At 33.3% G+C, this 25810-nt stretch overlaps 3 protein-coding genes and 1 long non-coding RNA gene across 10 annotated transcripts; 1 reads left to right on the plus strand and 3 right to left on the minus strand.

Moving 5' to 3' along the window:
* The first annotated feature begins 329 nt into the window (after positions 1-329).
* On the plus strand, positions 330-1836 carry LOC102665067 (uncharacterized). The gene is made up of 2 exons (XR_418240.4): positions 330-1493; positions 1580-1836. It is a non-coding gene; the product is annotated as an uncharacterized lncRNA (long non-coding RNA).
* Positions 1837-2346: 510 nt separating this feature from the next.
* On the minus strand, positions 2347-8391 carry LOC100785695 (GTPase-activating protein GYP1). 2 transcript variants are annotated; one of them, XM_014768259.3, is made up of 10 exons: positions 8054-8391; positions 7508-7652; positions 7210-7393; positions 5695-5765; positions 5182-5319; positions 5000-5091; positions 3703-3974; positions 3319-3404; positions 3031-3132; positions 2347-2766 (listed from the first exon to the last, which is right to left on the minus strand). In XM_014768259.3, exons 1-10 carry the CDS (start codon positions 8161-8163, stop codon positions 2605-2607), a joined length of 1362 nt encoding a protein of 453 aa, XP_014623745.1. In that variant the 5' UTR covers positions 8164-8391; the 3' UTR covers positions 2347-2604. The 2 variants fall into 2 exon arrangements, with proteins under 2 accessions (XP_014623745.1, XP_014623744.1); XM_014768258.3 differs by having other exon boundaries at positions 7502-7652.
* A 1971-nt stretch (positions 8392-10362) lies between these two features.
* Positions 10363-13510, minus strand: LOC100788885 (peroxisomal membrane protein 13). Of its 2 annotated transcripts, none has more exons than XM_003546748.5 (5): positions 13264-13510; positions 12433-12666; positions 12035-12348; positions 11354-11446; positions 10363-10885 (listed from the first exon to the last, which is right to left on the minus strand). In XM_003546748.5, the coding sequence occupies exons 1-5, from the start codon at positions 13286-13288 to the stop codon at positions 10658-10660; spliced, it is 894 nt and encodes a 297-aa protein (XP_003546796.1). In that variant the 5' UTR covers positions 13289-13510; the 3' UTR covers positions 10363-10657. The 2 variants fall into 2 exon arrangements, with proteins under 2 accessions (XP_003546796.1, XP_040865743.1); XM_041009809.1 differs by lacking the exon at positions 10363-10885 and adding an exon at positions 10886-11208 and having other exon boundaries at positions 13264-13454.
* Positions 13511-15994: 2484 nt separating this feature from the next.
* LOC100804426 (protein NLP8) lies at positions 15995-24234 on the minus strand. 5 transcript variants are annotated; one of them, XM_014768023.3, is made up of 7 exons: positions 24020-24234; positions 23813-23878; positions 21773-22868; positions 19784-19828; positions 18852-19601; positions 18018-18141; positions 15995-17461 (listed from the first exon to the last, which is right to left on the minus strand). In XM_014768023.3, exons 3-7 carry the CDS (start codon positions 22730-22732, stop codon positions 16419-16421), a joined length of 2922 nt encoding a protein of 973 aa, XP_014623509.1. In that variant the 5' UTR covers positions 22733-22868; positions 23813-23878; positions 24020-24234; the 3' UTR covers positions 15995-16418. The 5 variants fall into 5 exon arrangements, with proteins under 5 accessions (XP_014623509.1, XP_006597208.1, XP_003546980.1 ...); XM_006597145.4 differs by having other exon boundaries at positions 23558-23878; XM_003546932.5 differs by lacking the exon at positions 23813-23878.
* Positions 24235-25810: the final 1576 nt, after the last annotated feature.

The following is a 25810-nucleotide window of genomic DNA, read 5'->3' on the forward strand; positions in this document are numbered from 1 at the left end:
ATTCAACTTCTTATCTCCAATGTTTCTCTTAGACATTATATAAAAGGTTAAGAAATTTAATATTTTAGTTTTTAATGGCCGTCCTCTGGCGCCTCACTAAGGAGTCAAACTCCTACTGTGTTCCCAACAGCAGGCTAACCGGCCACTTCCACTTGTTCCACGACGTCGTTTTATCGACGTACCTTGTCGTCAAACAAACCATTTCTTTCTCATTAATTATATATTCTTTATTACGTGAAAAATTAAGGGTGCGTGTTCGAAGAGTAGTACTGCTTCTTACGCATCCAAGTAATTTTTTAAATTGTATAGATGTGCATCTTATTCAATGATTTATATCTTATTTTGGAAGGATTTTATTATACAAATTGATGATTTATTGTAATTGAAAGTTACCTGAAAATACTCCTAAATCTACTATAAAATATCAATGAATGTAGTGGTGATTATAGCAATTGCATGAATGCCAATTCCCATATATCTTTACTGTTGCACAAATGGCTACTGGGTTCTATCAACAACCTTGTATCCTATGTACTGAATTCACCATCTTGTGTACGGCTTACTAGGTTCACTTTAAAGAAAGACTTGTGATAATAATGTAAAAGGTGACAAACCACACACCATAATAACTTCATACTGTACCCATACCATGTTCCTGGTTACTTTAAGAACATTTTTTAGTTATTCAGCAAAAAAAACAGGCTTGATGTTTGAAAATTTGTTTACAAAAATATGTTTAAAGGTTGATTTTTGTTTAATCAAACTATCAATATGCATTGTTCGAGTTGTGTTCAAATTGAATGGAACATAATTTGACTATAATAGCCAAAAAATTGTTGTCCTGATTGCATTATAATTTAGAAATAGATTTGTGCATTGATTATTACATCCAATCACTAGAGATTTGCATTTAGATAATTTTTGGCATAAAATTTCATTTATTCTTAGACTTGGCTCTCAAAAACAGAGAACTCTAAAATAAAGCACACGGTGCTCAGCACCTTTACCAAATAAACTTTTTTATTTTTTATCTGATACTATATTATAGCTCTCTTTCCACCCTCCATCAAAATCTGAAAGACCACTCTATCTTCAGATAGTTCAAAGATAAAGAATGCCCCTTTCCCCCACCCTTCTGCAGTGTCTGTCCACTTTATCCTCAATGAGAAGCATCTCCTTATCATTCCAATCCCCAACTGAAAGAGAGTAATTGAATGAATATATCCTCAAATTTCAACAGAAGACAAGTCACAGTATGGGGCCTTCGTTCCAGCTACAAGGATATTGTCCAAAGAGAGCATAGAAGTGATTCACTGTGCAGTGAAATGATTGGGATGGCGGACAAGGCTATGCAGATATACGCATCCATGATTGGCCTTCTTCTTCTTCTTCCCCCGATAAGTTCACTTTCACCATATCGTTCAGATATCTACAAACATGACCTCGTGGAAACTCTCAAACAAGACTGTCTTCACTATGTGGATTCCCCTCATGTAAGAAGCTTATGTTTACATACACTCTGGATATCTTTGTTTTCTTCTATAAATATAAATAATACTTGTATGTTTTCACTCTTCAGGCCAGAACCAGACATGTCGATTTCGTATGAAATTTTCTATCAACGAGCGGTTCACGATGGCGGTTGTTGCAGCAATCCTGGAAATTTACAGCGGCAAGCAACAGTCTTGTTTAGATTGTTTGTGGGTGGTGCTACCGTATATCTGATTCTGATATTGATTTCAGTATGTTAGAAAAGTATACTAGTTTTGTTGGCTTCTTCTCATATTACTAAACATTGTTACTCTTAGCATATGAACCATGATGTTGTACTGAAAATACTTACTGCGTTGCATACATTGCTCATCTCGCATCACATTGCCACAAACCTACTTGCTGCAGCACCAACTTCAGCGAGAATTTTTACAGTAAAATTTATATATCTCCTATTAATAGATAAGTAATTAGGGCCTTTGGATTCTTAGTAAAACCCCAAAGTATACTCACAACTTGTTTGAGCAAAAGACTTAATCAAGTGTTCCAGTTAACCAAGTAAAATCATAATCAAGACTCACGGAAATCTGTTTCAATTAACGAAAATATGTCCAAATAATTGAAACGTGTAAACCACTAGTAATTTTAATTCTCCTCAATTACTCTTGTTTCTTTTTTTTTTCTTCCATCAAAGCTTACAAAAAAAGCACTTCCCCATTTTATGATTAATGTATTCAGATCGGATCGGATATCTGGGTGGGTTCCCTTTTCTAACTTGATATGAAATCATTCCAATGCTCCAAGTCATTAATATTATTGAATTTGAAACCTACGAATTCAACCAAGAAATGGAAAGAAAGTAACTATTATCGCTTGCTGGCTTTACAAAAATATGTATATAAAAAAAAATTAATACAAAAAACTCTCTCTCTCTCTCTCTTCTGTTTATTTTTACCTCTCCTTTACAAACATATTACAAGGCAAAATACATGTAAAAATTGGTTAAAAAAATTAGTTCATCTCACACTAGAGGGGAAAAAAGTTGGATGGGAAGTGAGGAAAAACCAAGAAAATAGAATGACTAAATACAGAAAATCGCAATTGCTTGCTTGCTCAGTTAGCTAAATGACTCGGAGAGTTGTTGAACATACTGTGCCACATAAATGCACGAGAAAGTACCATCTCGAGCTCCTGTTGAGTCCAGTTCTTAGTTGGAAGGTGCTGAAGGAACATTACCATCTCTTGGAAATCAAGCTTCTGGAGCTTGTCAGACCACTGATAAAAACAATTGTAAAGATTAGAGAATATTCATCCTAGGGGGAAATAGAAGCATTGACAAAGTGGTGCAGAAGTGTGTACTGGCAAAAAAGTTGCAAACCATAATTACCATTATCTACTGAAATGTACCATAGGGGGGAATACTGAATACAAGCATTGACCAATGGACCAACAAATACTACATATCGGTATATTAGCTACAGGATGAAATTTGATTCAAATAACTTATATTGGTGAAAAGACCAAAGTAAGCTGGCTCACCGTTAGAAGAAAACTGGCAGATATATACACAAGGAAATCTGGTAAGGCATCTCCTTCAGCTAGATATGTGTCCCAAAGACGTGTGACAAGATGGAAGGGTATCTGATTACATAAAGCAGAAATCAGAGTTAACAAAAGCATAAAATTGGGCCAAATTTTTTGTACTCCATAATTCCCTCTAACTAAATTAACAAGTCCTTCTGGCTTGATATGCAGTCGATTTACAAATTATACATGCAGCTCTGGCGAAGACTACTGCACTTTTGAGAGAAAAAATTCAGAGCAAACCTCGCGGATTAGAAGACAGTTGAACCAGCGGAAAGCAAATTGAAGAAATTCCAATCCTTGCTCCTCCATATGGTTTGAAGCAGGATCTGGCGGAACTCAATATTTCAGTATCAGATTCAATTTCGAGATATACAAATAATAATATATCCCTACATTTCAAAATATCAGTTTTTTTTTGTAAGATATTTTGTTTCATTTCATTTGTCACTTCAGAAAACCAAGAAGTCATTAATTTTTTTATTTTTCTTTTGCAATTTTATCCTAATCTCTCGGTATCTCCACAATGTGAAATAAGAGAGAGCATTAATATAGAGTGAGAGAATAATTTAGCCAAATGTAGTTATATTTTCCTAAAACTGAGGTTCGGTAAGAGAAAAAAGTTACCATCAATCCTCCTGACCAATTCCTTCAACTTAAAAACAAGCCTTTGAATTCCTGGTTGGGCAAACGTATAATGGTCTTGCATACCATCAAGCAACTTTGACAAGCACCAATAGCAGTCGGCCTCTATATTAGAGATTTCATCTGAAGATAAATCAGACATTGACCAATTATCTATGCCCCCTTCCAAGTATTCTGATAGGAAAACAACTAAAAATGGCGTAACAAGATCATTTATCCCCTGAACATATCCACTTGCAGGATGCCGAATGGCCCTAGCAGAAATCAGGAAACCATATAAGTAAAATAACTATTAACAATAACATACAATTAGGGAGCAAAAATTAGTTAAACAAGAAGGATAATGCAGAAGAAAAGAGTTCCAGAGTAATTATCACGGGTAAAGACTACAACCAATCCAATTCATAGCTGATCGATGCACTTAAAATGGGAAAGCTAGATCACAAAGGTTCACTCTGGTTCCATAATTTTTTTCCTATTTCTTTTCTCAAGCTATTGCTCTAAACTACTGTTAAGAAGAAACAGAAGTATACAATATCATAGCAACTATTATCAGCATCTTCTGAAAGTGCAATAAATATGCATCGTAAGGTAATTTACACCATCTTTCTGGTTACCAATGTTGAAACCATTTCTAGAAGAGAATCTCCTCACAGTCCCCATCAAGATTATCATTTAGTAAGAGAAGTGGAAACAAATCTACGATCTGTCTAAAAACGAATGAAGTTAATCCATCATGTATACCACTACCACCAGTTTATTGGAGCTTGCTTAACTACAAAGGATAACAAAACATGATACATGGCATATGCTAACCTATGCAAGAATTTCATCAGCTAACTATTGTAGACAAGATCGAGTACAGAATCCAAAAGGCAAGTACAAATCCCCATTCCAAGGTAGTTTTTGGCCCAACTTATTTTGGGCTTCTCTTTTAAACAAGCTAGTTTTAGGAGCTTTTTGACTTCTACTTCTCCTTTTCATACTTTATTTCAAATCCCCAGATCCAAGATCACACAATCCAAGAAATTAACTTAATTTTTTTTTATAGAATTACAAAACAAATTTTAACTTTAAATTTAAAGCTCTTACTTTTAACTTTAACTTTAAAGTAGCTTTTAAGCTCAAAAAAAGCCAAATCAAATGCTACCTAAATATGGTTTAACTTTCTTAGTCAAGCTAAAAAGCCTTATTTCACCTCAGGAAAATATTCACAACAAAGAACACTAGCTCAATATAAAATCAGTCCCAAAAAAACAAGATGTCAGTAATATCTAACCATGTGTACAGAATACGCTCCAATGATTTCTGAACTTGCTGTTGTTGAAAGAATGAAACTTCAGGTACAGTTCTTGGACAATCAACAGCAATCTAACAAATCATAAAAATGCAAGTAGTAAAAATAAAGAACCTTATTTTCCCCATCAATCCAGTTAGAAATATGTTATAGTTTGAGAATACCTGGCGAAGCATATTGATCTCATCATCCGAGCGTTCTGTATCAGGAATATCATAATACTGAGAAACACAGTCAAGATACTCAAGGCGCTTCCTTTTCAAAACTCCCTCCCTTCTATCTGAATTAGGTGGTGCATATCCCTGTTGACATTTCATCAAATTTTTAATAAGAAAAGAAAGTATCCATAGAAAACATGTGATTAACCTACTTATTACTTTAAAAAAAGATTATCTATAGGGTAAATACTCATTTTTCTTATAAAATATCTCCTGTGTGGTCTTGTTTAAAATTTATATAAGCAGCATCAAGATCCCTATGAAAGAATATTTCTGCAGCCCACCCTCAAATATTTTCCAAAAAAATTCAGATATGGCCAAAATAAAACAAGAATACTCGTATCCTAATAAATTGTAATCAGAACTCCAAAGTTGATAGTTTAATGCTTCTTATGACTGATAACTGTCATGAAAGTACGTGCTTGAGTAAGAGAAATGACTGAAGATCACAGAGCTTACCAAGAGAAGTCTCCACACTGTAGGACGCATATAATCTGGAACACCACTCCAAGAAAATTCACGCAATTTCTCTACAGGATAGATAAGGAAGAAATATAAGGTGTGTATCATCAATTCACTAATGGAAAACTAATTGGATACTGTTGATGCGCAATACTGCTTTGGTGGTTAAATGGTTGTGGCAGTTTTCCCTTGAGGCTTCTACTCTGTGGCATAAAGTTAATAAAAGCAAGTACGGTTTGCACCCAAATGGGTGGGATGCCAATTCTACTGTTAAAGTTTTTCATGCTAGACCTTGGAAATTCATCTCTCAAGGTTATAACTCTTTTAGATCTCTTCTTTCTAGTTTGTAACTTGCAGAATGCTCCTATACCCCAGTTGTTTTCTTCATCTGAAACTAATGTGTCTTGGAATTTACAATTTTTTTAGAAATATGAATGACAAGGAAATCTCTTAACTACAAAACCTTTGGGTTTTATTGAACTTTGTCAATATCACTCATTCACTCCTAACCAAGACTGGAGGAGTTGATGTCTTGATTCTTGAGGATTGTTTTCTTCCAAATCTTATATCCAATTTCTCACTTCATCCCCTATTAGAAAATCTTTTCTATTGGATAATCCAATTTGAAAATCCATTGGTCCCTCTAAGGTAAATCTTTTATTTGCTGTTCTTAACTAGACTAATACCAATGACATGCTCCAAATTAGAAGACCACTAGCTGCTTTATCTCCAGATTTTTGTGTTATGTGTAGATTGAGTTCAGAAAATGCTTCGCATTTGTTTTTGCACTGCCCAGCTGTGTCCCATCTACGGAATACTCTGTTTAGTGTCGTGGATGGATCTGTCCTAAGGATCTTCACTCTTTCTAGTGCATCAATTTTAGAAAAGACTTTGACACCAATAGAGATGCTAATAGGCTTTAGAGGTGTTCTAAGTTTGTGATAATTTGGTGTATATGGTCGAAAAGAAATGCTGGAATCATTGGCCAAGTTCTACCTATGGATTTCATGTGCTACAGAGTAGTTCATCTAGCTCCATTGTGGAGTCATGCCAAATGTCTCTTCAAGGGGATGTCTTTGGCAGATATTCAGAGATATTGGCATGCTGTCCTGCATGCATCATGCTCTTATTTTATTTTATTTTTCTTTGTATCTCTCCTCTTTCTCAATAAAATTACTTTTTTATAAAAAAGAAAAATTAGATGCTTCAAATGAACAACATTTTGGGCCATCAATCAAGGCATAAAGGTATCAGTATCAATTTGAAAACAGGATGAAAGTAAGCATCAAGTTGTGTATAATAGCAATGCTCAGTTTGTCTGGCAAACTATTTTGAACCTTACCATTGAAAAATTCTACAGACAAGGGCAACTATGTCATGAGTGTGTTTATCTGGGCACACAGCTCAGAGCTAAATATGCACTTCAATAACTGAAGTGGCCATAAAAGAGCAATGAGGAATAAGACAATAAGTGATATAGAATCAAAAATAGAAATACAGAAGTTAAAATACCTAATTTAACCATTGTCTCTGAAAGCACCTTAGTGAACTTCATAACTCTTGCAGAATCTGTAGCTCTTGCACCCATGGAAGATTTCCGGACTTCTTCGGATGAGCTCTCTACATTGGATGCTGATATTTTTAACTTATTGTCATTGGGAATACCAAATGGTTTACTTGTACTGTGAACTTCCTCCTGTGTTAAGAATAGAGGTTTCACTTGATGAAGTGCTACCCATCATCAATCTTATAGATATACGTGCGATTATAATATACAACTATGAAACATGAATAATAAAATCACCTCTACCGTCTCAGATGTCTGGTCACTTGTGCCAGTTTCACTGTATGAGGAGCTCCTTATATAAGTCGGTGAGGATAAGCTTGTGTAATCGGGAGATTCAACCCTCTGGCTCAATAATATTTTACCAGGAATGTTACGACCCTTGAGTAACCTTCACAAAGGAAAAATATAAAACTATAAATTCCCATAAATTGTATAAGGCATGTGCTTCCATGAAATGCATTTTCAAAGCAACAATAATCCATAACACTACGAAAAGAAGGTTCCCAATTTGACTGAACGGAATACAGTCACATCAGCATTGGATTCAATCAGACACACATAAACCATTTCCAACCATTTCTTAGAATTTCACCCTTCGAAAATTCGTGATCTTAATGCCAAAAAAATTCAAATTTTTTTAAATGGGTTTTCTAAATCCGACGGATGAAAACATTAGGAAGTGAAGATCAGCGAATCAGGCATTGAAATTCTTGAGATCACGAATTTTTCAGAAAATTGTGAGGAAAAATTAAAAGCAACTAAGTTGAGAGAAGAGAGGAGGATAGATACCCTTGAACATTTCTGAGGGTCTGGTTGAATCGGGAATCTAGGATTCCAACGGTAGTGTCTTTGCTATGCTCGGCGCTGTTGTTGTTGTTGTTGTTGTGGTCGTTCTTCATGGTTGATCTCTCCGAATCGAATCCGTATTCTTTTCTGTTTTGCTTGTTAGTTATTACTGACACTTGGTTTTCTCCGAGAACTAGTGAGTGACTACTGAATCTGTGTGTGCAAACAACATCACCATGGTTGATGAGTGCTCCCCAAAATTCTCTTTTTTTTTTTTTTTTTTGTACTAATCAATAATCGCTTCATTACTGCTGCTTTGTTATTTCATGCATTCATTATATTTTTGTTAATCAGTAATAATTTATACACGTGGGTGCGTGAGAGAGAGCGAGATGCACAACTTGAATCGGACAATTTTGTTATTTTACTGCTGCTGCTTTGTTTTTCATACATTCATTGCTGCAGTATTTTTTTTATTACACTAACATATATTTTATTATTAACTAAAATTTATTAAAAAAAAAATTAAAAAATCATTAAATAAAAAATAGACCCAAAAAAATATCTTTTAATAAATTTTAATTAACAATAGAATATGCGTTATTAATATTTCTTTTGTATGTCAAAATACAGTAATATAACAAAGTATCAATTGCTTTATAAATTATATGAAATTTTGTAGATTTTATTTATTTCATAAAAGAATTGAACATTGAATTAGTATAATTTAACATGGCTTAGATGACCTTTGGTCCCTATAAAATAGGGAACTTTTTAATTTTGTTGTTTAAAGAATTTTTTTTGATTTTAATCCTTTAATTATGATTTTTTTTTATGTTTTAGTTTCTATCGATAGATAACAATATTAAAATGATGGCGATAACACATTAACTTGATAGGAAGGAGTTTGATAAAATATATATTCTTGTAAATTTATTTTTTGTAAAATGTGTTTTTAATTTACTTTTAATCTGACACTTGTGCTCAAAGATGTATTTATAGTTAGTAGTTACCTGATCCTAAAGAAATGTGTTCAGACTCAAATTTGTAATTTGTTAAATATAAAACTTATCTTAGCTCGACCAACTAAAATTTGTTGAAATATAATAAAGCATGGTAGCAATAACTTCTCCCACTCTTTAAATTTTTAATATTAAAATTTCTTGTTGCCTAAAATGTCTTACTAATAATTACTAATATTTTCAAGTTACTATCTCCTCTAAAATACGAGCAATTTATATTTTAATTTATTTATTTAAATTAATGGCACTTATTTCCCTTACTTTTTTTAACATTTATATTAAATATCTTCCCCTCATATTTTAATTTTTTTTATTTTAAATAAAATTTTCTTATACATAATACGGCAGACAAGATACTTTTTTTTTCACAATCAACAGACAAAAGATACTTATTAATCAAATCTTATTGAAAATTCAAGTACATGTAAATACATTTTTCTATTAGACGTAAATACACATTTTTTTTAATTTATAATAAATTTTAACTAATTAAAAAATATGCATAAACTCAAACTCATTTTTTTATGATATCTAATAAGTTTCAGTCAAATAAAAGATATGCATTAAAAAGTTGATTAAATATTCTATCATTATTTGATTAAATATTCTATCATTATTTTTATTTATTAGACTCAAATTAAAGATAATATTTATTTCTTATTATAAAACACAATCCACAATGTCCCTTGCTACTTCTAATTAAAAGGAGATAAATTGTATCAACAAACATTTGGAAGAGAAAGAAAAATATTAATGACAATAATAATTTTAAAAATTTAAGACAAATTAATCACTTTCTTTAAACATGATAAATTAGGATATTAAATCTTATAAATACAAACAAAGATATTAATGTAGGCTCAAAGTGACTTCTTGCTCTTGGAGGATAGAGGTATCAAAATGGGAGTTATTGCATCTTACATTTTTCATTGCATTTCAGAATGAACTTTCCAAAATACAATTCAAGGTACAAGATGCAATCCTGAGAGTGCAAGAAACAAATGCCTAATATGGGTTAGCATGCTATGGTCAATAAATTTTGGGATTGAATTAGACAGGACCAATTTTCATGAAAGAATTCAATTGCAACAAAAATAAAATAATGGATTAAATCCAACAAAAAATTATTAAAGAATCAAAATTACTCATTATCTATAATATTGGAATTAAACTGCAATTAAACCTAAAACTTAACGCCGACTTCATATAATCACACCGATGTTTGGCAGAACCATGCGTAAAGCAAACTTGAGGAATATTCACATTACGAGCACACGAAAAGAAACGTAATTAAAGGTCGCCCGAAAATCTTAATGCAGGTATGCAATATTACGCTAGGGATAAGATAATACATGTAAGGATTCAAACAAAACGCTTACAAGGTATAATGCAGGGATGGTATCCTATTTAAGATCCCCTTTCTAGTAAAATCAAGAGCCAACGCAAGCAAAGAGAAAATAGCAAACTCAATTTTAATCCCAGGATATACATGACTTCTGCAGTTTCAGTATCTTCATAATGAATGCAGCTGTTTCTTCTTTTCAATGTATTTGGACGAACTCTTTTAGCAGAATAACATACCGTATCATTGATTGGCGTCATTTCCCCAAACGTTGTCCCAAGAACCACTTGGAGCAGCCTTTGGTGCCTCAATGTAGTTTACATTTCCGGAAGGATTGTGTGGTCCAGGTCCAAGCAGCGGCTGTCCATTTGGACCTGGCGGGTAAACCTTCTTGGACTTCGTTCTAATCCCAAGCAACCGCAACACAAATCTAGCTAGCTCTCCATACAACATTCCAGAGCGGTCAAACAGCTGCAATAGAGATCAAGTAATCATCTAAATTAAACTGCGTTCATACGATGATAAAATGCAAGTGATTATTATATTACAGAATGGGTTCCCAAATTTGGCACTGTGCATTGTGCAGAGAAAATAAAGAAAATAGAATACCTAACAGGATAAGTGCTATATTAATATAAATATCACACAAGGTAGAGTGCATTCTGGAGGAACTTGCTTTGGTTTTGCCGGAATAGGCTATAATTCTGTAATTTGCTTAGACCAGATTGTTTAGTTACTTTCCAATACGAAAAAAATGATGTAAAAAAATCCAGTCAAATATTGTATAAGTGATCCTGCCAAAAGCAACAATTTCACATCAATCCAAAACATATAAACAGAACATATATGATTCCATTTTTCACTTGAATTTCAATCTTCCAACAGCTACAGAAGATGGGTATACAATTAGCAACAAGACAAAAATGAAGAATACAAAACCTGGAGAAGTGCAGTCATGAACAAATGGAAAGCCTGTGTGTTCTGGTCTATGAGTATTGATATTCGACCAAAAAAGTTAACCACACCTTGCATCTGCCCATAGAGGAAAATAAGTTCAACAAATGCATAGAAAAGATTTGAATAACATATAACACAAAATCATATTAAAAGAACCCAAAATAAAATATAAAAGTAAATAGAGTACACAAATTGTACCTAAATATAACATTCCTATGCTGCTTTAATAACCAGGAACTTTAAATACAAGAAGTTTCCAACTACAAAAATTGGCAGAATGTTTGGAATAGCTTATTTTTAGAAGCTCTCTCAGAAAGTTGTTAAAAATAAGCATATAAACTGAATTAAACACATACTAGCATTACCCCTGATATCATAGTGTATTGTCTCACATGGCTCATAAGCACTCCTAACTAATACCATGATTGAAACATGAGATTGATATTCTTTTTGCACAAAAACATGCAATGACAAAATGAACTGCTTTGATCTAGAACCAACAAACCATCACAAATATGAAGTTGCCAATGGTAAAGAAGATTACATATGACTTGACAAACAATTTAATCTAGTAAACCAAAACAGGAGAAACAAGTCCATTGTTCATGTTCATCAATCATCCTATGGAAGAAAAACTAAATTCGCCACAGTATCATGACTCACCACACGTAGGACGGAAATCCAAAATCCAGGAGGAGAAGGAGGGGCACCGAACGGATCGTTCGGATCTTGATCTCCATAAGGACCACCACCCATGCCATAACCACCAATTGGACCCCCTAAGGCACTGTTATACATTCCACCTCCGTACATCCCGGATGACCCATGCAGGCCACCATATCCTCCCCTGTACATACTGTTACCATACATCCCCCCACCATATGAAGATCCATACATTCCACCTCCTAGTCCACCATAAGAAGATCCATACATTCCAGATCCATACCCAGAATTATAATTCATTGTAGAACCATATCCTACATATGATAATAAAAATCACAAGATTCATTAAAATAGGCAAACAAGACATTCTTCAAAAAAAAAAAAAACGAAGAAATCACCTCCATAGGTGCTGTTTCCATAATTCTGCTCCCATGGCCTGGAGGGAACAGGCCTCCCAAGAGTATTCCTGTTGACAGCTGCACTCCTATCAGAACTAGAAACAATTTCCCCAGGTTTTGCAGTCCCTGAAGCCTCAACTACATCACTTGTGTTGCCAGCTGACGGAGGTTTGAAAGGTGCTGGACCAGAAGAGGAACCCGCTTGTTCCCAAGGTTTTGGTGGAGGACTATTCGCTGCAACACAGCACAACTAAAATATTAGTAAAATTTCAGATATTAAAGATTAATTTATACATATTCTAGTGTCATATACTTCAAACGGTGAGGCTTGAAAGGCCATGAATGATGATTTATCAATATCAAGTAAAAAAATAAAATAAGAGACTACAATTCACAATTTCACACAGAATAGAAGAACTTCATTGAAAGTGTGTGCACAGGTGCAGTTAGGCTGTTTCACACAATTAAAAAAAATCAAAATTAACTAAATTAGAATATAATTCAAGCATGATTCCACTATGAGGCCAACAAATATTCAGAATATTCAGATTCTACTATACATGCATCAATTCATAAATAAAAAAGGGGAGAGAAAAAAAACAAATATATAATACATGGACGATGTTGATGACAATCAGATATAGATCAACGGAACGAGCAGGAGAAATTGATTGTTAATTATATGGAAATAATGGAATGCTAGGATTTTAGGGTTTCGATGCATTTAACAGCAACGAAAGCAAGGCCTAACGAAAAAAAATAGCGGTGAAGGTCATAATCTATTGTATGGCATAACAAATTGAATAAGGAATGAAAATAATGTGAACGAACCTTGAGGTTGTGTCTTAGGCTCCATGGGAATTGAAGAGAAACACCATATAATATATTAATTGAATCACTTTCTCTATGGTATGTCTCAGGCTTAGGCTTAAGCTTGCAGCCAAGGGTAGCGATTGTGGTGGCTTTACAATTACAAGACGGGGGCGGGTTTTGGCAGCATCTTCGTCTTCTAATTTTCTATATTCTAAAGTGGGCCCAATGCCTTGAGGTGTGTAAAGTGCAAACTGCCTCTCGATCTCTTCCAAATTCCAATCAAACATTCTTTTTTATTTTGTTCCCTAAATTCACCAATAAATAATTATACATTATAAATCTTCTAATAACAATTTTTTCATAATCAATTAAAATTTCATTTTTTATCCGTAAATACACCTTCTTCTCTCTCCTGCTTTCTCCCACTCTACACTATTTTTGTAATTTACTTTCTCTTTCCTTTTTGTTTTTTTATTTAAAATATTATAAAATATAAATATTATATTATATAATTTTTTTAATTGGTTTTAAAATTACTTATTTATTATATTAAATTTTATAATTTTGTTTTTTTAATTTTTTTAAGAAAATGATATTATTAAATATAATTATTTTTGTTTTATTATTTAATTTACTTAACATGTTTTTTAGGTAAATATTTTTATTTAAAATCTTAATTTTCTAATATAATTATTTTTAATATAATTATATTATTAAATATAATTACTTTTTTTATGTCATTAGATTTAATTAAAAATGAGAAGACTTTTTGTTTAACAACTTATTTATAAAAGAACATTATATTGCATTATTAATAAAATACTTAAACAATTACACTTGGCTTAATATGGAGATATGTTAGGATAATTATTTCTTATATGCCGGCAAACTTTACATTTTTTTTTTGCCATAAGTAAGAATGAGTTGAAACGAGACAATCATTTATGGTACTCTTTCTCCTTAAGTAAATATCTTTAAAGATATTTTCAATATATTTTTATTATAAAAAATAGTTGATATTTAACATATCTTTTACATATTTTAATCTTTTCTTTTCATATCTGCAAGTCATAAATAATAAAAATATCAATTTTTTTCACTTAAGTCAAAAATAATTGTTAAATAAATGTTTTTAAAGACATTTTCAATATATTTTTATTTAAACATATTTTTAATACTCTTTGAAATTTTATGTCTATATAGATGTATCAATTATTTTTTTACTGTGCTTTTTAGTTTATTTTAATAATACTAACTAATTTTTTTAATTTTTTAATTGACGAACATAACAAAAAATATCAACAGCACATAAATTTAACTACAAAAATACATACAAAGTAACTAAAAAATTGTACTCTAATTTTATCTAATTTTTTTTATTTTTCTTTATCTGTATATTTTTTCTTTAAAAAAATAAAATTATAAAATTTAATTTAATAAATAAGTAGTTTTAAAACCAATTAAAAAAAATTATATAATATAATATTTATATTTTATAATATTTTAAATTAAAAAAATAAAATAGGAGAGAGAAAGTCTCAAGTAATGTATATTGGGAATTAAATTAAAAAGCAGTGTAAATTGAAAAAAAGTAGGAGAGGAAAATTGTATTTAGCTTAAAAAAACCAAAATTAAAATTTAAGGTAGGTAACAAATAGTTGTTTTTACTTCTGTACCGTAATTTTAGGGGTTAGAATTGATTTAGGTAGAAAATAAAAAAAAATTAGAGAGAAAATAGAAAAGTTAATGTGTCTGGCTGTAGGAAGATCAGAGAGAATGAAAAGTTAAAATTATGTTGCTACATTTTTTGTTCTCCAAGTATCTTATCATGACAATATAATATGTTAACTACACCATACCATCTGTTATGTCATTCATTAGCGTTACATCAACACAAATTATTAAATTTTCAGTAAAAGAGTGACAAAACCAAAATTACACAACTGCAACACTTTAAAAAATCAAAATCACACAAATACACTACTACTAGACATTCAAAATTATATTTAAGTCTAAAAAAAAAGTAAATTACATTTCTTTTAAGAAAGACTTGTTATGAATTACATTACTTTCTATCTTATTTTTAAAGTTTTATTATTCTTTTGACAAGAAATTAATTATGTTATATTTTATTCCATTTTAATATACATAAGCTATTTAAGGTTACTTTTTTTTCTCTTCCTATGACTTTTCGAAATATCAGCACATAATTTTGAATCATGACTTTTGGATTTTCAAAAAATGGAACAAGAAATATATTTTTGCTTTATTTTTGGAAATTCAAATTAAATTATTTATTATAAATTTTCTTTTAAACTAAAAAATTGAGATACCAAAATTTTATTATTATATAACACATTAAATTTACTACAAATATAGCTATGAATTAAATTTTAATTAAAATTGTTGTTACAAAATTAAAATCATTTAAAATAAATTTCCAAACTCGAACCTTAGAGACCGTGTTACTATTGGCGAGTGTTGTAATGTAAGACCAATGATATGTGTTGACTGCGTGTCTGCAGCACTACACACCTTTGCGACGAAATTTCTCTACCCATATTCATCTTTTTATTTGAAAATCGAAAAAGGAAACAATCACTCAAATCTACAGTATCGTTTTTGTATAATCATATTTTGAAGGGAAGCTTTGGTGCATTAGCTATGGTTTTAAGCTGTAACTACGTGACTCGGAAGTTGCAGAGATCAACCTTTACAATAAAAGGTTGACTTAAAAGAAATCCACACATGGCGAGAACTTTATAATCATATTTTAGCTATATTATCTTGTGGGAAATCAATCTATCTATCTATATCTATCTATACAATTACAAAGTGCGATTACAGCATCACAGAACTGACTACTACTACTATAAATTTCTATGCTGCCGCTGTGTTCAATATATACAAAACTATATATTTAACATAACATGCAAGTACTCCCATATGAACCGCGTCTTTCTATCTTCCAAAAAGCTACTCAGAAATTATAATTTGGCAATGCACAAAGTTGAGAAAGAAATGAAGAAGCTTTGCACTTGGCATAGGTGGCTGTGGATAAGATTCAAACTCTTCCAGATGCAGAACCTTTAGAAGATTGTGAAAAATTAACATCAACTTGTCAAAGCAAGACTCGAATTTTCACATTGAAGTCGTCCACCACATCCCATATGCTATGAGCTGCCTCCCAAGTAGCTATTGCTACTGCCAGAACTGCTTAAAACGGAAGGCATATCACGAACAAGAAACCTGACGCTACGTGTGCCAATATCATCCAATATTTCTATACACTCTTGCAAATCAGCATCATTCACCAACATCACCCATTCCTCTTCATCATCTAGATATTTGAGCTGAAATAACCCATTTTGTAGTTTGAATCTTGCTGCAACTTCTTCATATAGTCTGAAACAACCTTCAGATGGATCAAACTTGAAACGAATGGTGTCTTCTCTATAGGTAGCTTTGACAATTAGTTTCGACCCACAATCAATGATGGTTGATTTGACTTTGGACTGATCCTGGTTCTCAAAGCTCCGAGAGCCTGATGAACTGCTATGCATCATTGAGCCAGAGCCATTAGATGAGTCTGTCAAGCTTGAGGAAGTAGGGTGGTTACGTTCAACAACTCCATCATCCCCATCTACACCAATGTCCATCTCATCAGCAATCAAAGATTTTGAACTCTGGCCAACAATATTGTGTTTAAATTTTTCTACACTCAAACCACCCTTGTTCAGAATTCGTTTATCATGTTCTTTTGCAAGAACAGAACCCAAGCAAGCTTGTTCAGGACAATCCTGCACCTTGGTGCAAAGGCTTGCCATCTGGCACGACCCATCATTGATTGCCATAGATTTTGAATCTTCACTGTAATCAACTGAAGAAACATTGGTTTTCTTCAATTTTCCCTCCAACTTAATTGAAAAATTCTCACCTTCACTACAAGGTGCGGGTGGTACTGAGAATGCATCTTGAGTAACAGGCACGGGGTCTTTTATAGTACTTTTAGGTGCATCAATTTCCTGGATGATTGACCCTCCTGCCACAAACGCCCCCATAGAAGGATCAAACTTCAACCCTCCTTCCATGCCCTGGACAGAGTCAAGCACAGTCTGTATCTTCTTCAATGATCGATTGACTTTATTAATCTTGCGGGATGGCCACCTTGGAATTCCATGTTGCCTGCATATCCTTTTCAGAGTTGTTGGGCAAACTGATCAAAGAAGAAGCATTTGTCAAGAATAAACTTTTTTCAATTAACAAGAATTTCCTTTCAGAAATATTGAACATATTTTTTGGACAATGAAATTGCATTCTTTGTTTAAGATAGAACAGATGGAGTAAATCTTATCAAGTAAAATTGTTACTAACGAGGACGTTATTGAATTGCACTTTGCTTTGAAGCTAGGATACTGCAAGTACCACTTTGTAAACACCTCTATTATATCTTTCAATATAAATACTAACAATTGAGCACTGCTTAAAATTCATAGGTGCAACATGCAATCAGCACCATTTAAACAATTCCATCATAAAATACTAGGTGAAATGCATTCATTGTTTTCCATACTAAGTAGTAACTAGAGAAGAAAAATGAAATTCAAAATAGCTTTCAGAAGGTATACAGCTCAAATGATAGTTAAGATTAACCAATATAACCCAAACAAGTGCAAATCTGATAAAAACTAACAATAGACATCTTAATCCAAAGTAAATAGGCTAGGTCAATGAATACACAGAAATTAGCATAAATAATGTTGGAATCTAACCACCAATCTTTTTTGCAGCGTCCTTCAGACTACCAGAAAAGTATTGTTGGAGAACACTCAAGCTAACATTCTTCTCCGATGTACTTCTATTTTTCTGGACCTGTCTTTTTGATCCATTTCTTTCCTACACAACAAAAAGATGTGTCTCATGAAATATTAAAAACTGTTACACCACCAATAACTTACAAAGTCAATGCATAAACTAAGCCAACTTTTTGCTCAATTAGCAGACACCTTTATAACATAAATGAATAAAGTGTAATGGACATTCAGTATTTTTGTTTGCCTGTTCTACTCCATGACTCACAATCACTTGTAGCAATAGTTTCCTCAGATAGAGCAGCAATTTCACATTTGATTCCACCATTATCACTAAAATAATAAATTATTAACAGCCAATCTTTGTAGACATACATAATCATCAATTCCAGCAGAAAACCATTGGAGTAACATCCCTTTGCATTTTCTTTCAAACAAAAACCATCACAGCACTACATTCATTGGCCATGAAAAAAAAAAGAAGATAAGGAACTCTCATAATCCAATGCTCAACAATGCAGTTCCTTGTTAAGAATATCAATTCTTATTGTGTGGTTACTGGTTAGGAAAGTCTTCTTGGTTAGGGATTGCCAGAAATGTATGAATGTTAAGAACCTTAAGATGCTTATCATATACATTATCTTTTTTTTTTGGTGAAAATTATATACATCAGCTAGTCATTCATTTCAGGAGAAAAATTATTCACAAACTTAGACATTAACAAGAACATGCTATTACAAAGTTTGCAAGATAATAAAATTCATTTACTAGGGTCAAAGAATAGCATATGTGTACCTGGTTAGGAGAAGGCTCAATTTCGTTGTCCTTTAGGTTAGTTGTTGCCTTCAATGACATCTTCTGGACAGAATCACAGTCACCATTTATTAATGGTATGTCAGAGTTTCTACTTGACAAAGGAAAAAAACTGGGGGCATTTTTCTTTCCAAGCCCCACTGGTGAGCTTTCTATTCCTGATAATTCGGTTTCTGAAACTGTCCTCAAACTACTACAAATTCTCTGCATCGTACCCGAGAGGTTGTCTAATAAAAGTTGCTGCTCTGAACTCCCTCTCATATTGACAGGCAGAAAGAATTCCAATATGTAATCATCATCATTAGTATAAGTACTCCTTAGCCTAATTGCAACTGCAGCATTCAAATTATACTTGCGTGCATGATGGACAAGTGGATATTCACTAATATCATATGTTTTCACATCAGGATAGAAGAAAGGATGATTTGATTGAAGAGCTTTCCCAGCTATACCTTTCCCTTCCTCAAGATGATGTTCCATGCATGCACGGATAAATCCTGCCATTGCTCTATCAGTTATGTAGCAAGCAGATTCTTCAAGACACAGTACGCTTTTTTCACTAGAAGTTGAATGACCCCCTTTAATTCGTATTCTTGAAGCTTCACCTCTTGAGCACTCAGTGTAACCACAGGGAATCCATGTCAGTGCCAGTGGTAATCTATGTGCATGACAGACAGATCGTAACACATCAACTATCTCGGTCAAAGTAGCTTTTTTGTTGTTTGAAAGACTCTGCAGAAGAAGAAATAATATTGTAAGAAGTGCAAAAACCAGATAAGACCACATCTCAACCCCCTGACCCCCAAATTAATATTTGAAGATAGTTTAGCTCTGCTTGCTTTTTTCTTCTCAATTAAGGTAGGCCAGGTGGGGGAATATCAATAGGCAACATAAATAAAAGTTTATGCAAATACCTGGGGAAGACATCTGAGAGTCTTGACAGTCCTTAAATTTACAAGCTGCAGAAAGCCAAAATAAATACATTTATCATTACTACCTTCAACTGTAATATAATGTGAAAATTCATAAAATATAAAAATAAACTTTACATTTTCATTTTGTAAGAAATTGAAGAGTTCATGCATAGAAAAATAAGGGTTACTTTTCTTCGTAAATAAGTAATTGAAGAGTGCACCCATAACTGAATTGACTGAGATGCATGATGGTCTTCAAAAGATCTTGGCAAAGTTGAAAAGGTTTCACAGTCCAAAAGAATACAAGATGCAATTTGAAATAACTCAAATACTCAAGTATGTGATCTAGTGAATATAGGATGCAATTGCACTTTACAGGACAAATATAGACTAGAAGTCTAGAATAATATAGTATCAATGAATTTTATTTTTTACTTTTTTTCTCAATTTTATTTTATTAGTTAAGGTGGTTTGGACATATTCAAAGAAAACAACTAGAAGCAAATTAGAATAAATTGTTATGAGGGATCTCATGATGAATAATATCCTTGAGAATTTAGTCTTTAACTGAGCTCAATGGTGTCTTGGGCTCTTGGCTAGTAGGATAATGTTTTTCTTGTTGTTTATGGCAATAATCCCTAACGCGGACATAGGTGTTGAAGTCCCATGTTGTAGCGGGTATCCGTGGGCAAAAGGGGGAGTGTTGAAGTCCCACATTAACTAGACATAGTTCCAAGATAGAATATAAAAGAGGGGAACAAGCCAGTTTTGTAGGAGAGTTAAGCCCTAACCCACGTTGTTACATGGTATTAAAGCCTAACCTAGATCCATTGGTGGGACCCTTGTGTGTATCATGCTCTAGACAAGGGTAGCCTTGAGTGTGAGGGGGAAGTGTTGGAAAACCATCTTAATTGTGGTTGCCCCTAGGTAATTGTAGGCAAAAGAGGGGTGTGTCGAAGTCCCACATTGTGGCGGTAGCTATGGATAAAAGGAGGCATGTTGAAGTCCCATATTAGCTAGAGATAGTGATACAACCCACAGGCACCACACACAATATAACAACGGAAAACAGAGAAGAATAGAACAATATAGTAGTGAATGATTATTTATAATAGAAAGGAAACAATGCAGTAGGGCAACACCTACTACACCCAGAGTTGCACTCAGTATTCAGAGAATAGAGAATTCTCCGACCTCACCAAAATGGTTCACTCACAACAATGATGATACCCTCTCTCCCCTCTAACGACCCTATAACAAACATCCCCATTCACCTCTCAATTTTCCTTCTCTCTCTCTACCACCTCATCACTCCCTTGCTGCCTTCTTTTTTTTTTCCTCTCATAAACTTTCCACACCTTGGGCTTAACTCTCTGATCGCCTAAGCCCACATCACCTCCTAAGGCCCTATCAGATAGTGCCGAGATACAATATGTAAGTGGGAAGCAATTCTCACCTTACAAGTCGTTTTGTAGGAATGAGTTAAGCCCTAACCCACGTTACAATAGGAAACATGATTACACAAAAATACATCCATAGAAATTCCTCTGCCTGCCTAAGTGGTCCTTGACCATGGATTGAGAATGTCAAATTTACCAAGTATTGACCAATGAACACATAAGATACTTTATCAGCCAAAGTAGAAAATTCTTCATGATAATTTTTAATTAAGGCATCCAAGTCCTGAATGTTGATGATAGAATAATAAGTCACAAATAATGTAAGACATATCTATCAAACAAATTTCCAAATATATTTGTTTTGTGCCATGTTATGCTCTAAATCTTTGCCTAAATTCCCTCAACCCTTCTTAAACCAAGGCAACCTACTTCCATATGTATTTGTAAAAGAAGAGCAATAAATTGAACGTAAGGAAAATTCTGAACTTTATGGTGAAGGCCACCAACTACCATCAGACTCAACATGAGATGCAGTGAGAGAGGCAAAAGGTGCAGAAAGGGAAGTAACACTGGAAAAAGAAAAAGATACCTGGAGTGCATGACGAACAATTTCCAATTCTCTGTCAAAATCTGGCTTTTCCTTTGTAGTGACAAGTTCCAGTACAGCACAGCATGGAAATTCAGAGTGCAGATCAAATATGGGAATTGCAATTGATCCACGAACCTTGTGATTAATTGCATGCTCAAACCTTAAGTACTCACTCATACTGTAATAACCAACATTTGAAGTCCACTCAGGAACTTTGGACGTAAACACACGACCAGGAAGTCCTAAGAAACAACCAGATTTTCCTTCTGTAGAAAATGTAAATGTCCTGGACACTTCACGATACCCTGCGAGCATTTGATCTAGCAAATAAGGTTGGTCACTCGTGCTTAAGATGAACTGATCACCATGCTTTATGGGTACCCAAACTTGTGCCAATATTCCCCCACCAGCTGATTCCTTAAAGAAGGACAAAGCCCTCAGCATTCTCTCATCAAGTGACAAACCAGGTGACCTAGACATCATATAATTGCCTGTATCAAAGTTATTGAGATGTTGAGAAGAGCTATTCATTTTTAGCTTAGAATTCAAGTTATTTGCTTCATTTGTATCATTTAAGCAACCAAGTAGGGTGTCCATTTGCTGACACACAACTTTCTCCCCATAAATGGGGGAGCTTTCCATGTCATTGTTATTTCTGCCAACTCCTGACATACAGTATTGCCCACTGTACTGTTGGACTAGATTGAACCCATCGGGCAACGGATATGATAATGAGGCAAATGATGGAAGGTCATTAGCCAAAATCTGATCAGTTATGGATGGGCTGTTGCACAAACCAGCATAGGTATCAAAGTTCATGAGCTCAGAGAAGCTATTGGGCATATCCTCTGGTATTGAATTGCTCATTCTGCCATCTAATGATGCTGATCCCTCCAACTGAGCTCCAGAAGATTGCCAATCCCCAATTACACTCTCCTTTGGGGAAAAAGGGTATTCCATACTTATGTTGGAGATCGAAATTGATTGAAATTTAACGAATGTTAGAGTTCCTCTGTGTAAAAATTTGCAAGAGACATTGCTTCCATATTCACCACCATTGTTCAATTCTGGAAGTTTGTGTACTCAAATTCGCTACCTTTATCATTAAGCAAATTAGCATCAGCAAAAAAAACCCACAAACAAAATTTCCAAAATCAATAATTAGCAAACCTACACTATCACGAGCAAATCCTTGTAAATTGCTGACATTTAATCACAGCACAAACACATGCTCAAGCCAGGATATTCTATCACAACTCAGCAATAAAAAAAAATTAAAAGAAGAAAAATAATAATTTCAACTCCTCAGGCAAAAAAAAAAAACATGCTGCATAGGTAAAAACAGTCTTCACTTTAAACTTGCTCTTGCCTACATGGGGAAGTTTTCCAGGAAAACAAAATAGAAATCTAATATAATTATGCATATATAGTATTTACTAATTTCACCGAGCACTGCCGTTTTGTTAATTTAAAGTCCTTTACAATCTAGATACATATTAAATATTAATCTAACACGCATCTTATGCATCTTTCTAAGTCATTTTCAACAGTCTTAACCACTTGAAAAATCCACCACCGCCACACTTCAAATCTTGTCTTTGAAACTAGAGAGGATTCAAATCCATGAATAACAACCTAAAGGCTGTAGTTCCCATAACTCAAAGCCATGCAAAGGCACAGCTGAACTAGATATAGAGGAGAAAGGACATTTCAAACATATACCTTAAAAACAACAAACCATTAAAAAAAAAAAAAAACTAACAAGGAAATTAGGGTTCCCAAAACCTGAATGTTGAGGACCAGAGCTCGAAAGGAAGCACAGGGAAACGGCGTAAGATACAAGGGACAGAGAATTTGTGAAGCTCATCAACGATTGGCAAACAGTGAGGGGAGTACTATATGTGAAATGTTAAAAAAATACAGTAGGTAGACAAAAAATTTGAGAAAGAAATTGGGGATTGGTAATACATGAACATATGAACATGAACCCTAGAAATAGATTTGTTGGGATAGCTAGCGAATCAATGACCAACCACCGACCTTAAAATCCTCGAGCATGACGGAATCTGTGTCCATAGAATTCAACAAAACAGGTGCAGCTCAGCTCTGAAGTGAACAACGCAGTGAGAGTTTAAATTTCGAAAATAATTAATTTTAAAAAACACGGAACTGTTGTGTTGGTAATGGTTACAAGAAAAGAAAGAGACACAGTATTTTTTGTAAACTGAATTGGTTGGACGGAAGTACCAGAGAAGAGAACAGAAGGGTTGCTAAAAATGGAAAGACGGTTTTCATAGCCGTTTTCACCCTTGTACGGCGTTCTTAACTATGCTAAACTCATCACTTTCGTTTCGATCGGAATTTTTTTTCCCATAAATAGTTAAATATCTTGATTCCAATTGACTTTGCTTCAGGAATCTCGCTGCTCTGCTTTTCCTTGCTACAGTTTCGAGGTAAAATATTACTAATTCCAACTCATTCAATTCAATCCCAATTAATAATGTTTTGTGATTTAGATGCGATTGGTTAATTCGTTTTTTATACTCCACCAACTTATCCTATTCTGATAAAAGAATAAATGAGGAGAAAGAAAACACAAATAACGAAATATTTTTTTATTTGATAAGAAAAAAAAAAGTTGACTCTTTAAAATAAAAGTTTAAATTTTCTTTTTCTTTTTCTTTTTTTTCATTCAAATTTCAATTTTTTATTTTCATTCTTATTTTCTTTCCTTCTAACCAAACAAATCATTCAAGTAGTAATGTGTAAAAAAATATGAAAGGCAAAAAGTGATTGTATAAAAAATATATTAAATAATAAGATTTATCCATTAAATTTTTTATTATTATATTGATTGGAGAAATTTATTGTTTACAAATGATATTTAATATTAAATAAACATTTCAAAATAAAATTAACTCATAGTAATGTATATAATATAGTGTTTACAACATAACTCAAGTGAGTGAAATGGTTTAGTGATTTAGGTGATGAAGAAGAAATAAAGGGACTTAAATTCTATTATTATCTTTACACCAAAATTGTGGATTTGAAGTTCATAACCTATTTTTTAAACAAATAATTTGCTTGCTAATTCTTTTTAGAATGTCTAAAAAAATAGAAATGGAAAATTCGTTTAATCCTGTTTTAACTTTTTATTATGATTTTTCTAAATCAAATAAAAGAAGTTGAATATATATCTTTTAAGATTGTCAAAATAAGCCTATATAGTTTATCATAATACAAAATATATTTTTTAAATGGGGAAATATATTTATATTGTTATCAATTTGATATTAGCTTAAATATGTTTTTCATATTTGAAAAATAGATCGTTTTCAAGTTATTACCTAAATTTACTTTTACTCATTTATGAATCTGACATTTTTTTATATTTCAATATAGTATCTATTGTTAGTCCCATTCTATTAAGTGATGATATGGCGGATAGAATATCACATCATCAAGCCTAATCACTTGATATGTCAACAAAATAAATTAATCATTATTCATTATTTAATTTATTTAAAAAATTTAATTATTTTATTTTATTAACTAATATAAAAAATATGACTTCCCTTAACAAGATCGAGTCCATCGCCATGCTCCTCCACTCCCTCGCCTACCTACCTCATGCTGCCCAATGCCGCCTCCGCTCCTATCACCTCATCCTCTACCTTGGGTCTGTCAACCGCGCCATCGACTCTGCCCTTGTCACTAACCTCAACCTCCGCCTCGTCCACGTTGACACCTCACATGTCGAGAAGATCACAAACACTGTCATGGTGACAACGCACGGTGATGAAGTTGGTGGTGGTTGTCACACATGCATTGACCTGGTATGGTAGAGGGTCATGATTGTGCGCAAAGGAAGGGTGGCAGTGAAAGGATGAAGAAGATGAATCGACTTAGGTGGTGGTGGTGGAAGGATGAAGAAGATGAATGGGGTCAGGTGACAGGGCAAGGGTGGATTGGGAGCTAGATTGTGAAGGAGGAGGAGGAGGGGAGGGAGGCAGTGGAGAGCGATGGCGGTGTTGG

This window comes from Glycine max, chromosome 15, assembly GCF_000004515.6.
Source record: "Glycine max cultivar Williams 82 chromosome 15, Glycine_max_v4.0, whole genome shotgun sequence".
In the NCBI taxonomy this organism is placed as follows: Eukaryota; Viridiplantae; Streptophyta; class Magnoliopsida; order Fabales; family Fabaceae; genus Glycine; species Glycine max.

Bases quoted from the DNA above. Each gene is read 5' to 3' on its own strand.
- LOC100785695 (XM_014768258.3), bottom strand. From the start codon at position 8,163: ATGAAGAACGACCACAACAACAACAACAACAACAGCGCCGAGCATAGC. The intron at 5,766-7,209 runs GTATTTTAACTT...TCTATCCTGTAG, and splicing joins AGAGACAATGGTTAAATTAG to AGAAATTGCGTGAATTTTCT. The intron at 3,405-3,702 runs GTAACTTTTTTC...GAGTTCCGCCAG, and splicing joins ATTGGTCAGGAGGATTGATG to ATCCTGCTTCAAACCATATG.
- LOC100788885 (XM_003546748.5), bottom strand. From the start codon at position 13,288: ATGGAGCCTAAGACACAACCTCAAG. The intron at 11,447-12,034 runs GTGAGTCATGAT...CTCTATGGGCAG, and splicing joins GGATTTCCGTCCTACGTGTG to ATGCAAGGTGTGGTTAACTT. The intron at 10,886-11,353 runs GTTTTGTATTCT...TCTCTATTGCAG, and splicing joins TCATGACTGCACTTCTCCAG to CTGTTTGACCGCTCTGGAAT.
- LOC100804426 (XM_003546932.5), bottom strand. From the start codon at position 22,732: ATGGAATACCCTTTTTCCCCAAAGGAGAGTGTAATTGGGGATTGGCAA. The intron at 19,602-19,783 runs GTATTTGCATAA...CTTCTTCTGCAG, and splicing joins CTCTCAGATGTCTTCCCCAG to AGTCTTTCAAACAACAAAAA. The intron at 18,142-18,851 runs GTACACATATGC...TTTGTTGTGTAG, and splicing joins TTGAGCCTTCTCCTAACCAG to GAAAGAAATGGATCAAAAAG.